Source organism: Solanum pennellii, chromosome 3, assembly GCF_001406875.1.
Source record: "Solanum pennellii chromosome 3, SPENNV200".
Taxonomy (NCBI): Eukaryota; Viridiplantae; Streptophyta; class Magnoliopsida; order Solanales; family Solanaceae; genus Solanum; species Solanum pennellii.
Window position 1 is genome coordinate 2,239,994 of NC_028639.1, and position 13,228 is coordinate 2,253,221.

Genomic DNA, 13,228 nt, shown 5'->3' on the forward strand with positions numbered 1-13,228 from the left:
GGATAATGAGATGGATCGACTTCTTATAAGACTTGAGCAATCCTCCTCCCTTTGAGCTAGTTTTTGAGTATGAATTAGACACAAGACCTAATTTAATATATAGGTTGATTGCAAAGGCGAGCAAACAGTTATCCGATTCTTACATACAAATTGAAATAAATGTACAATCGATCACACCTTTTGTTCCAATGAAATAAGTAAAATGTTCCGAAAGTAGTTTCACACAGTAAGGTTAAAAAAATTCTCATATTACCAAAATTGCTTCAGCATGGGAATTAAGCTGTACAAAGTCGAGTTCATATTAAAATTGAGTAATTATGACTCTTTACTGAAATAAATATGATGTAATCGATCAAATACTCGCTACATGCTATGTACAATTCTGAGTCAGAAGTCGTACAACAAGATCTAGAGAATAAATAGACTTGTGTCTTCAGTTTTTCATGATTCAGCTTGCTGACTTTCTTTCTTTTGGCGCGACTTGTGGTGGATCCTGGGAAACAGTAGATCATTAAGTTGTCTTTCAGCACTATACTCCGATGAGGCCTGCAAAAAAACATTCTATTACCGTTTCACGTACACTGGGTAAAAGAAAAATGCAGGCAACAAGAATACAATGAGTGTGTTTGGCAGGGAGGAAATTATTTTCTCGAAAATACCATGTTTGGTTAGTTTTAACATTTTGGAAATGTGTTGGCCTGGCTAGCTGGGCTGGATCAAGACTGGACTTGGAACAGGTTAATGGACCAGGTGCAATGCTGATCTGTTCCATTAGCTGAAGCACGACTACTGGAAGGAGTAGAAGTTCAATGAAAGCTAGAAGAATAGAAAAATCAGAAGACCGAGGAAGTTGGTAAAAGATCAGAGGTGAACTCCATCAAAACAAGTGGATGAAGGAATGTTGAAGTGAAGCAGAAGTCTTCCACTCAAATACGGCGTATGGAAGAGTTTGACTTCACAAGGTGGTTGTGAACAACTATACCTCAATGATCTGAAGTTAAAAACAAAGAACTCTTTCGTAGAAGAAGATAAGGCACTCACACAAGAAGCAAAGACAGAACTCAACCAAATAAGCAACAGCTATTGAGACTCAAGTTTTGACTTATTTTTCAAAGCAGCCTCTGATAGAAAGAACCGGACTGAAGAACTTGCTCAGGCTTGGGAGTCTATGCAACTGTCATGTCTAAAGGATTGAAGAACTTGTCTCAGGCTTAGAAGTCTATGCAACTGTCAGGTCTAAAAATTCTCGAATTAGGGTGATTATCAAGTTGTACCTTTTCAGCTTTCCTAGAAGCAATTGTTTAGGAATAAACAGAATTAGAAGTTGGATTTCAAGTTGGGATAACTTGAAAAACGAAGCAACTATCTGCGAATATTATTGCTTTGGGGATTAGAGTTACTTCCTAGCTGCAACTCTTGTAATTAAATTATGTTAAGGTCATTGATTTAGTGGATTTGGGTCAAATCCTACAAAGGTGCAGGTTGTGGTTTTTCGCCTTTATAAGTTGGGTGTTTTCATGTAAAAACAGTGTCTTTTTTTTTCTTTTGAGAAGGTAACGATGTAAAGACACTGTCTTCTTCACTGCAATTATTAGACTAATAAATAGCTAGAAGAAACCTGTAAAGTAACAGGGATCATAGCTTAAGCGAAAATTAGGCATAACTCACCTGAGTTACTAGGACGTGCACAATATCAAGGAGACAAGTCATTTTCCGTTTACTCTCCCACGTCATTTCCAACTGATCGTTTCAACCCACCCAGCCCACCCTCATCCAAACCCCCACCCCTCCACCAACTCCCCACTCCTTCAAATCGCCCTCCCAAATTCAGTGGTGGATCCAAAAAGATTATATTATGGCTGCTCGGTTAACACATTCCAATAAATTACTAAATTTTGTACTTGAATAATAATGTTTGTCACAAAAGGCGGAGAGTGCTTAAGCACCCCTAATACATATATAGGCCCCGCCACTGCCCAAACTCCTTGGCCCCATCCCCTAAAAGTTAGTTATGCCATGGTATCTTCTTTGAAATATATTAATGCTTACTTACCAAATACCAAAAAATATGTGAGAAAATACTCATTTTCCCATGAAGACCCGAGTATCGACAATGAGAGAAGACTCGGAGCACTTCCCTGTATTCAGGGTGTGGTGTCATGGTGTGTGTTATTTGCGGATGTAGTTTTGATTGACGAGACTCACAACGGAGTAAACGCTAAGTTGGATGTTTGGAGACAAAACCTGGAGTCTCAAGGGTTCAGATTAAGCAGGACCAAGACTGAATACTTGGAGTGCAAGTTCAGTGATATGATGCATGAGGCTGATGTGGAAGTGAGGCTTGATAATGCAGATCATCCAGAAGAGAGGTAGTTTCATCTTGGGTCAATTAGCCAAGGAAATGGAGAGGTTGACAAGGGTATGGTAAAGGGTGGATGAAATAGAGGCTTGCTTTGGAGTTTTGTGTGCTAAGGTGTCACCTAGACTTAAAAGGAAAGTTCTACAAAGTGGTAGTTAGACCAACTATCTCTCACATTCAGAAGATTAACAGATGCCGCAGCGATGAGGAGATGCACGGATGGCCCAGTGTAGAGGTTTGAGAGATTTGTTATTGATGGATTCAAGAGAAGGACATGAGGAAGTTGTAGCTTGAGGACATGACTTTAGATGGGAAGGTGTGGAGGACACGAATTAGGGTTGAAGGTTAGTAAGTGTTTACTACTAGTTGGCAGGAGTGTCTTGTCTTGTTGCCCTTTTTATTAGTCGTAGGACTACTTTTGTAGTTCCTTGTTCTTTGATTTCTGCAACTATCCATTATTTCGTGTAGTTTGTTTGTAGTATTATTTTGTTATAGTACAATTTTGTTACTCTCTGTTGTTTTTGTTACTATCGATTGTCTATTGTATTTTCATTGTGTCTTTTCCAGAACGTCTTTGTCTTGAGCCAGGGGTCTATCAGAAACAGTTTCTCTACCAGATCCCATTGGGTGGAACCACATTGGGTATGTTGTTGTATAGGACACCATATGTCTTCAAGGTTTCAACTTTTCTCTTGCTGAGAAGAAATTAGAACAAAAATGGACTACCTTCGGTAGTAGAACACATAATCCCAATAACCTAGAAGGTAAGATGAATAAATCATATCATATCATATCATATTCATATATTACAAAAAGCATGAATAAAAAAAGTTGAAAGTTAAATTACGATTTTACCCTTTCTATAAATTAAATTGTTATAAAATATTTAAATATTAGATTGTATAAATTTGATTAAATGTCAATGACTTTTAGACTTCCTAAGATTAATTGCTAATTAAATATCTAATTTATTAATATTTATCATCTATAATCTATATGTATATAATAATTATAATTTTTTTTAAAAAAAAAGTTTTTACCTAAATTGCTATACTTTTCCTCTTCTTATAAACTTTTCCTTAACCCCTCTCATGAATAATATAATTTATGTGGATAAAGTATTATCTTTTATGATAAATAACGAAATTTAATAATTTAAAGGATGCAAATCAACAAAATGGAGACACACATTGATAATGTCCTCTTGATTATTATAAAAGAATGACTCTAGCTTCACAAAATTAAATTCATTGATGCTTAATTACATGATAAGAACTTTAGTTGTTCTTTCTACATGGTTTGCTAACTTTTTTTTTTTTTTCATATTCTTCATTTATTTATTATTATTTTCTAACTACTTATTCAACTTTTATACTCTTAATGTTCATAACTCTCGTCTTTTCATATACTCTTAATGTTCATAACTCTCGGCTTTTCATATTCATAACCTCCAAATATTTAAACTAAAACTTTAAGATATCTTTTGATATTCCTTCTACTCTATCTATATGAATTCAACTTCTTTATATCATAAAACCCCTACCAAGATTATTAGGTTATTATTTTTATTCTATAGTCAAAGTAGATGAAGAAGACTCTTGGATTTTGATAGGATATTGAAGGAATTGATAAGAACTCAGAAAGTTATGTACTAATTTTGTACTTATTTTTTCATCTATATATACATCAGTCTTATATGAATAATGTCTACGTTGTATTTTTTCTTAAATCTGTTTCTTTGTCTTTTCTATTAGACTTCTTAATTTAGTTTTCTATGAATGTTTTATTGCCGTAAGTCTTTATTTTCTTATTTTGTAATTGTTACATTTTATTATTCATTACAATTTACATATATATTTCCATGAAATTTTAATCATTCTAATGTATCTATAAAAATTCACATGAAACACACGTACGAAGCACGTGTGTAGAAACTAGTATAAGAAAATGTATGTGCAGGTTGCCTTCCCCTTTTCCTTATTCAATTTGGCTTTTCAAAAAATTTCACATAAGATACCCCTTAATTGGTTTTACATTAAATTTCAATTTTTGGCTATTGAAGACATAATTGAGTAAGTATAAATGTGCCCTCTCTAATTGCTTGGGGTTTAAATAAAGTGGTCACATACTTCATGTTCGCATCACAGCATGCGAAAGTCTTCTTTTCACGTTTCACCGTCAATCTTCTAACATCAACAACGCCTCAGTCCCAAACAATTTGGGGTCAGAGATATTAATCCTTAGTGACCATGTTTCTCACAACCACTCTTCATTGAAAAGACACACACATGTTTTGCCAATAACAATGAATCAGGCATGCATCTGAAGGTATGCAAGACATAAATATGCCTCTTTATCAGAGTAATCTTTTAGATGTCGTGACCACACACATCAATGAGTCTGTTTTTCAGTTTATGTCAAGGACTTTGATCCACAAAGAAGGAACTCATTTACGATACAATAGATATTCAACAAGACTAGAAATTAAGGATGGAGTCCCAAAACTCCTAAGAATATAAAGCATTACAATATCTTACCCGCTTTCTAAATGAAAACCGAAGTGTTTGGACTTGTGTTCCAGAGCAAACTCTCAAGTCAAAACCAAGGCTGTCCACACCAATCAGAGACACCTCCTGCCATAAATTGCAAGAAGAAACTCTAGATGAATACGCCGGCTAGCATCATACTTAATAGAAGATCTAGTTCAGTATAAGACACATTTCCATCGTAAACACAGACACACTCGTATTTTCAAAAAAAACAAAATAAATAACAGACCCCAAATCATCTGTTTCAATTTAAAATTCTGACTAAAATACCAGACATTGTTATCAGGAAAAAAAGTTTGTTTTAGGTTTCGGACATTTTATCTTCCAATCACATGTTCAGGTTTCTCTTCTTATCTTATATTTTTAAAATATTCTCCAGCGCATGAGCAAAGGGAGGTTGAGTTGCATGGTTTTCTTAAAAAAAATTTCCCTGTAGACCAATCCCTGGGTTGTACAGCAATGAACTTCTGAGGATAGAAAAAGAAGTAAATCTACTGATCTCAGAACAATATTTGAATCTAAGATACAGGCTGAAGGACCATTACCTCCACTTGAATTCCCTTGCATCTCCAACAGAGAGATCTAAGAGCCTGCATAGTCTTCTCTCCAGCAGCTTTAAGCCGAGATATTATTTTGGCAGCTGAATGTACAATTGCATCAGACCTAGCTCTCCTAAAATCATCTAACTCAACAAAGATCTGTAAGCACCAAAATAAGAAAACATCAACTTGGTAATCCCTGAATAATGGTGAATATGTACACGGGAATCTCCCACAAGCAGAAAATGGTCAAAGAATGCCGATAGAGAACTGGTCAAATTTCATTTAAAACAATTGAAAGAGAAAAAAAAAAGAACATCCCATGGATCTTGTGTACGAGATTCACTTGGTAGGGAAAATCCACAGTGAAAGTATCACATCATTTATCATCCTCCATGACACAAAACAGTTTAAGAATCCTGCTTATGGAGTCAATTTTCCGAAACTAGATTTCAACTTGGCATACAAACTTGTATAATTCAGGATAGACATTTTTTCTGTTCAGAAATTGAATGAAAAAGAGTACCCTCTTTTCCTTTTTCTGTTCTAATGATAGTTATTCCTTCATATTCCTGACTTGTTAAATTAAATATTCATTTATTGTTGCTCTCTGTGCCATCAGAACTTATTGAAGTCCACAATGATTCTCCATATGACAATAAGTTTCGAGATGACCAAAATAATTAATGTAAATACAGAAAGTGCACTACCTAAACTGAGACACGTGGAGAGGCAAGAAGGGAATGCTAACCAACAACAATCAAGGTTGAACCACATAAAACCTACACACAGGTACCTGATTCCCATTGGAAGAAATTAACTGAATTCTGATCATCTCTAGCTTGTAAAATGAAGTTCCATTTCCTAAGATCTCATCCTTTTCCAATTCTTCCCAACTTGGGTTCTCTTGTGATGATCCACTCTCATGTTTGTGGCCATTTATTTGAACACCACCCTTTCCTTTGTGGTCATCATCTTTTTCTATCCGGTTTAAGTCCGTGTCACTCAATGTATCTTCAGATATCTGCTTTTGAATCGTAGTATGCTCTTCCAGGAAGGATGGCCTTAGAAGGCCTTGTATAGCAAGACCTGCAGGAGGCTGGTCCATGAAATCTATGGGGTCATCAGTCACAACCTGAGAAGCAAAGAAGACGACAAATGAAGTGGCTTAAATTACCAATTAGATAGCAGATGCAGAAGGTTTAATGCCAGCATGTGCAGAAAAATAAATGTTTAACAGTGCTGATTTCCCTCAATAGGAAATCGATTTACTGTTTCTCTTAAATTTAACTTTGAATTTTCATGGCGTGAAATCAATGATGTAGAGAATCACCTCAGCAATCTTTTTGGCAAAATACATTGGATGAGAAGAGCGCATGGTTTCTAATTTAGCCCAATCCCCCAATGACCCATCAGAATCCCCATCCTGATCTTCATCATCAACAATGGCAACCCAATCCTGTCAACAAGCATTTAAACTGATTTATTAAATGGAAAGTGCAGTTACTCGCATTCTAAAAAGTACAGCATTTGAAATAAACAAATACCTCGTCACTGTCACCATCATCATTGTCATCTTCATCGAGGTCATCTTCGTCATCAATATCACTGTCCTCATCGTCAAAATCATCTATGCCATAATCAACTTCAGATTGACCAAATGACTCTAGTTCACGTAGCATTTCAGCAGTATCTAGGCCAATAATTACTTGCTGCATCGTATTTGAAATTTAAGCAAGCATTCAGAACTCTTTTCTTATCAACTTTTGGTCATTTACAACCTAGCAAGGTAACAAAAAAGATCTTTTTTGATAAATTTAAAAAAACTGACTTATGTCAGCTTAATCATAGGTACTAACATTTATGCATACACATAGCTTCCTATCAATATTCAAAATTCTCTTTTTTTCCTTTCCTGAAATGCTAAAAGAGCTCCAAGATGGTTGGAACCAACAAACATGTTTAAAAGCAAACTTCCAGTTTGTCTAAAAATAACTGATATTTGAAGACAGGCAAGTAATTACATGATAGAACAGTCTTTCCATGGGAAGATGATTATAGAAACAACAATCAAGAAGTTTCTTTACTCAGACAAACTTATCCTGCATGGTAGATAAACTAGAATAATACAACTTGCACCGTTATACATTGATGACATGAACTTCTGCAAAAGGTTAGTACATATCATCCTGGACCATTGACTAATCAAGAAACATGTATGCAACATGGCAGAATCATTTGGAAATAATCACAGAAGGCAGTATGCTCGGTCTGATCCAATCACAAAAATATGTAAATGAACAATGCATCAAATTGACCATTCTGCAAACATGAAACAGACAGAACTTTTTAACTTCAATGTCCATACCACAACGTTTTCTTCAGCTGTCAGAGTTTGCAGGATGTCTTCATCATTCTTCACTTGAAAGTAGATGTCTGACCAAAAGGCAAAGCACATAAACCTTCATAACTACCAAAATGTACTAGTGGTAGGAAAACATGCTAAATGACAAGAATTGAGCAGCTTACTTCCAAGTTCATCAGTTATATAAGGCAAGTCTGGCCAGAAAATGTTCTCCTGCACTTCATTGTTGACCACACCTGAAAACATGAGTGTTGCTTTGCTGTTTACCTACAGATCAAGTAGGAAAACAAATATTAGCTTTCTGAAGACAACTAGCTACAGTGATAAATAGCTATCCGAGTTCATCAGTTATCTGGCCAGGAAAAGTTCTCATGCACTATTTACTAAACCTGAAATCGTTAGTGTTGCTCTGGTGTATAACTAAAGATCATGTGGTAATGGAAATTGTATTATATTTGCTCATGACAGGGTAGAGGGGAAGCAGAAAGATATTGAGAGCCTGGGAGTAATGTCCTGACACTGGATGTTTGTATGGCTACTCTCTGACCACCATGGATGACCCTGGATGCTATCCAGCTTTCCAAGGGCCACTGTGAAACAATAATTCAGTAAGGAAATAAAATCTTTAAGTCATCCAAAACTTTCTCTTCTTCTTTCTTTATAATATTTCCAACAGCTAATGACTAAATCTCTATACATTTGCATTCAAAAACAGCATATGCTTCCAACATACGATCAAATAAAGCAAGCATGATACAATAGTATTTACAGGTACCTCAATGATTGTTCTAGCAGTTTCAGCTGGCGACAGTTGAGCTTCCTCATTCTCCCCATTTTCCGAATCCGAAATGTCTTCAAACGGATGATACCTGGATGGCTTCGCATTCTGTTTCACTGGTCCAGAACTCGCATTAGGCTGATCTCTCGCACTTGCTTTAATTCCACATTTTCCCTTACCCGTTCTTATTCTACCACCACAATACTCCGTTGTCAACCTCCTTATCTTATTCCTACAAGCAAACAGTACATATACCGCAACGAGTTTACAACATCATTTGAGCTTGCACTGTGTGCTTTTTACTGTTAGTATATAATAATAATCAGCTGGATCAGTAATAGAGACAGTAAAAGGAAAACTAGTACCGAGGGATGAAGAAACTGGCGGAGTGAGAAAACCGGCGGGAGGTGCGGTTGAAGTTACCGGCGGGGAAACGAACGGCGACGGCGGCAGGTTCTACCATAAGCATTTTTCAAGTTTTCAGCAACTGAGGAATTGAATTAACGGGAAGAGATCGGTGAAATAGAAGCAAAAAGTAGAGGGGATTTTCAAAGATCTTCTTCGTCCATCAATCTTTTATCCATTTGAAAGCGCCTCGCTTGTTTCTTCTTCTTTATTCATTAGCAATATGCGATAAAAGATTCCATGTCTGCTCCCATACCGTCCCTACAGCTGAGTCCACCTTCCAAAATAACGGTGTGTAATTACTGTAATGCCCTTGGGGTTCATTTGGTGGTTCACTAGGATAAACCCTCCCACTGAGAAAATATCTCAGTTCTCCATGTGTGCGAACGGACTTTGTTCTTGGGAAGCCATTAAAATACAGTTTCACTTTCAGCTCTCAATTAGTTGTGAGTATTTTCTGGTAAATTTTTCAGTCTTCTTGATTTTTGGACCATGTTGGTTGCAGTTATTGACCATAAAGAGAAAAAAAGATTTGTCTTTTTAACCTCCCACTACAATCTCCCACCCTTTTTGCTTTCGGTGATTCAAAACCACTACCACGGGGTTGGAGGTGGAGGTGGAGGTGGAGATAGAGGATGCTTATCATTCGAGCAACCCTTTCATCAAAATATAATTTTTTTTTTCTGTGTGGAGTGTATGGATAAGGTTTTAAAATGAGGGAAGAGTGTTCTTTTATCTAATTCTTGAATTGTGTGTTGCAGGAGTTCCAACTGATGCTTTTTCTTTCCCACTGAGAATGCTTTGTCTGAGGTATTCTCCGGTAATTTTTACTACTAGAAGACAGGAAACAGTTCAGCTCCCCAAGAACTATAATCGTAACGTTGTGGTAAGATTCTGCAGATATTTTTGAAGCCTAACAAATTCGTTGTTCCCCACTGCTATGTAAGTTCTATAAAGGCTAAGCTGCTAGCTGCAGTGCTAATGTCAATACGTTTGAAAGTTATTAGAAAGTAATAAGAGAAAAGGATTTAATATTTTGGAAATGAAAAAACTTGTAGAAGTTTAGAGAAACCCTATGGTAACTGTAAAGGACTTCAATTTTCCTTCAGGAGGAATCAGAGGTTACGCCTCACTTGGACGATTAAAAGAAATATGCTCAATTTGGGTTCCTGTGATTCATTATTGTTTGCCTTGTCTTCCTTTTCCTCTTTTAGGTACACACGGCTCTTTTCTATTTCCTCTCTTCTTGCTCTTGAAGTCACCTCTCTGTCATATTCTGATGTTTCTCAGGTGTGCGAAGCTAAAGGTCCACGACCAAGGTATCCTCGAGTGTGGAAAACAAAAAAGAAAATAGGGACCATTTCCAAGTCACTGAAGCTTGTTGAGTGTGTAAGATTCTCTTTTACAGTATTTCTTTTTTTTGGTATGATTTCAAGACACAAGGTTTCAATTTCTCGGCATTAACATGAGTGTTTACCTCAGGTTCTTGTCTTAGTTTCCCTTCTGTATGCATAATCAAGAAATTACTATTGATCACCCCCACATGAACAGGCACCTGCATCCTAAATAATGATATAATATATAAGTCTGGTTTAACAGAATTTTAGCTTACTTTTGGATTTTCTCTTTGTAGATAAAGGGATTATCAAATGTCAAGGAAGAAGTCTACGGAGCGCTTGATTCATTCATTGCATGGGAACTGGAGTTCCCTCTGATCACAGTGAAGAAAGCATTAAAAATTCTTGAGAATGAAAAAGAGTGGAAAAGGATAATTCAGGTATCATCCTATCTGGTGACCTAAGTTTTCATTCCTTAAAAGGCTTATCAGGTCCTAGTATAAATTTTACCAATCGAGGGTATCTAATTTTAGGTGACAAAGTGGATGTTGAGTAAAGGTCAAGGGAGAACAATGGGAAGCTATTTTGCGTTGTTAAATGCCTTGGCTGAGGATGGAAGACTTGAGGAAGCTGAAGAGCTTTGGCTGAAATTATTCTCTCAGAATCTGGAAAGCATGCCTCGTATTTTCTTTCAGAAAATGATAGCCATATACTATCACAAGGAGATGAATGAGAAGATGTTTGAGGTATCCAACATTTTTTATGCCTTCCCTTTTTGTTGCTTCTGTACTCATTCTCTTCAATTAATTGGTTTCTCTCCAGTAATACCTTGATAGTTCTGTTTCCATGGAATAGTGCCTTTTGATAAGTGATTTTTTTCAATGGTAATGGAACAGTCCAACTATATGCTACAAGACTTTGGCAACTAAGAAGCATTATGTGTGACTTTTTCCTCTTCTCTTTTTTTAATAAACTTAAGAAGCTAGCAATGAATTAATGTAGTAGTCTAAGAAGGATTGTGGTAAAACCTAATGTACAAAGGAAGCAATGCAAACATACAATTTCAGAGAAGTGGTTCTCAGAAAACAAATTAATGAAAGAAAGTTCACATTTCATCCGTTGAACCATTGTGTGTTCTTATTTTGGTCTTGGTATGTCTTCCCACAGTGAGAAACACTTATTTTTCCATTTGAATGAAACCCTGATTAGTTCTCTTGATAGAGGAGTCAACAATATCATATAGGAACTTAAATGTGTGGTTTTTGCCTCGTGATATCCCTTCTTTTAAGCCAATTTCGCAATACCACCTCAGCCTTTTTCACATACAAATACCTTGAGGTTGCTAAGACATATATAAGAGATAGTAGCAAGTTTGCTATATGTGAGGGAGTTTAGGGTGTTTAGGGAATGGGTAGTGAAGACTGAAGAGAACAATTTGAGGTTGGTAACTGCCAAAAGAACTGTTTATATTGCAACAACTAAACTAGCTCAAATCTGATATGTTGAAGTTACAGATTAAGCACAAAAATACAGGAAGGAAAATAGAACTAAGCCGAAAAGAGAGTACTTCATATAATAAACACAGCTTCAGTGGATGATTTCAGCAGAACCTGTTCATGTAAAATAGATTAAGCTTTTGATGTTTGTGTTCACAATTATTGTACTCTTTAATTGTGGATTACCTATCACTTCCAGATGCTAACTAAACATCACGAGGGAATATGAGTTTCTTCCCTGTATGCCTAGCCATCTTGAGGTTGCTATGGATGGAAAGTGAATACTTCACAACCATGTTGGATAAGTGGGTTGGTGCCTTCAAAATAAGTTAAGATTTGGCTTGCGAAAGTAAGTGCTATTCTTGGGCAACACCAAGCTAGTATGGGGTTATTGGTACGAATGTTGCACCAACAACCTTTTCGGGAGAATAGGCTTGGTACCTTCCATCACGGGGGAAATTATTCTCCTAGAGTGAGCTCTGCCATTAGGTCAATGCCAAAACTAGCGCAGGGCATGCTCACGGGCCTCAACAACCATAAGAAAGACTTGTGAGCAAGCTTCTTTGTGAGAGTTCGAGTGTAGGTGGAGAAAACCACCATACCACTGAATGTTTTTACATACTTTTGCTTCGACTGTTTTGGTTTGAGAAGGTATTGACAGCAGTTGGAATTGTTCGGGATTCTCTTACTCTTCTTTCAATTGACACTATATATTGGTAGGAAGCTTTTTCCTCTACATGAACCATCAATGTATAGTATTCTTAATTGAATTAGTGTTCCATGTCTGTTTCATTGCTGATATGTAGATTTTTATTCATCTGCAGATATTCGCAGACATGGAAGAGCTTGGTATTAGGCCAACTGTGCCAGTTGTCAAAATGGTGGGAAATGTTTTTCAGAAACTGGGAATGTTGGACAAGTACCAGAAATTAAATAAGAAATATCCACCCCCAAAGTGGGAATATCGATACATAAAAGGAAAGAGGGTTAAAATAAGAACAAAAGATCTTGATAAATCTCACGATCATGATGTTGAAAGTAAGTCTGAAGAGGTAGATGAGTCTGAGTTCGACGAGAACTCACAAGATCAAGCAAATGAAGATTATGTAGAGCAAATCGAAGACGCTGAAGAGTGTGAACCTGGTGAAATATCAGTTGTATCCAGGGAAACAAGGGAATCCTCTATGTCAACTTAATGATTTGAATTCCTATAAAGTAATCATTCGTTTGACATTTATTGTTGTGATTCTTCTCGTGTGATGAATTTAACTGCTCATTGTCAAATGAACCAAGAGGAAAACCCAAAACTATTAGCTGCAATTTAAGTTAATCTGCCCCATAACTGCAATGTATTCAAGTGAAATGAGAGGGCAAGAACCAAGTGAAGGGATTTTTATCCT

The 13,228-nt window shown here is 36.4% G+C and overlaps 2 protein-coding genes across 3 annotated transcripts; one reads left to right on the forward strand and one right to left on the reverse strand.

Annotated features, from left to right (window-relative positions):
• Window positions 1-227: 227 nt before the first annotated feature.
• LOC107014245 (uncharacterized protein At3g49140-like) lies at window positions 228-9,320 on the reverse strand. The gene is made up of 10 exons (XM_015214096.2): window positions 8,956-9,320; window positions 8,588-8,822; window positions 7,977-8,079; window positions 7,816-7,883; window positions 6,995-7,159; window positions 6,781-6,906; window positions 6,244-6,582; window positions 5,454-5,606; window positions 4,897-4,992; window positions 228-546 (listed from the first exon to the last, which is right to left on the reverse strand). Exons 1-10 carry the CDS (start codon window positions 9,057-9,059, stop codon window positions 442-444), a joined length of 1,494 nt encoding a protein of 497 aa, XP_015069582.1. The 5' UTR covers window positions 9,060-9,320; the 3' UTR covers window positions 228-441.
• LOC107014246 (pentatricopeptide repeat-containing protein At4g21190) lies at window positions 9,314-13,116 on the forward strand. 2 transcript variants are annotated; one of them, XM_015214097.2, is made up of 6 exons: window positions 9,314-9,441; window positions 9,757-9,881; window positions 10,286-10,384; window positions 10,629-10,772; window positions 10,866-11,078; window positions 12,653-13,116. In XM_015214097.2, exons 2-6 carry the CDS (start codon window positions 9,792-9,794, stop codon window positions 13,022-13,024), a joined length of 918 nt encoding a protein of 305 aa, XP_015069583.1. In that variant the 5' UTR covers window positions 9,314-9,441; window positions 9,757-9,791; the 3' UTR covers window positions 13,025-13,116. The 2 variants fall into 2 exon arrangements, with proteins under 2 accessions (XP_015069583.1, XP_015069585.1); XM_015214099.2 differs by having other exon boundaries at window positions 9,319-9,455.
• Window positions 13,117-13,228: the final 112 nt, after the last annotated feature.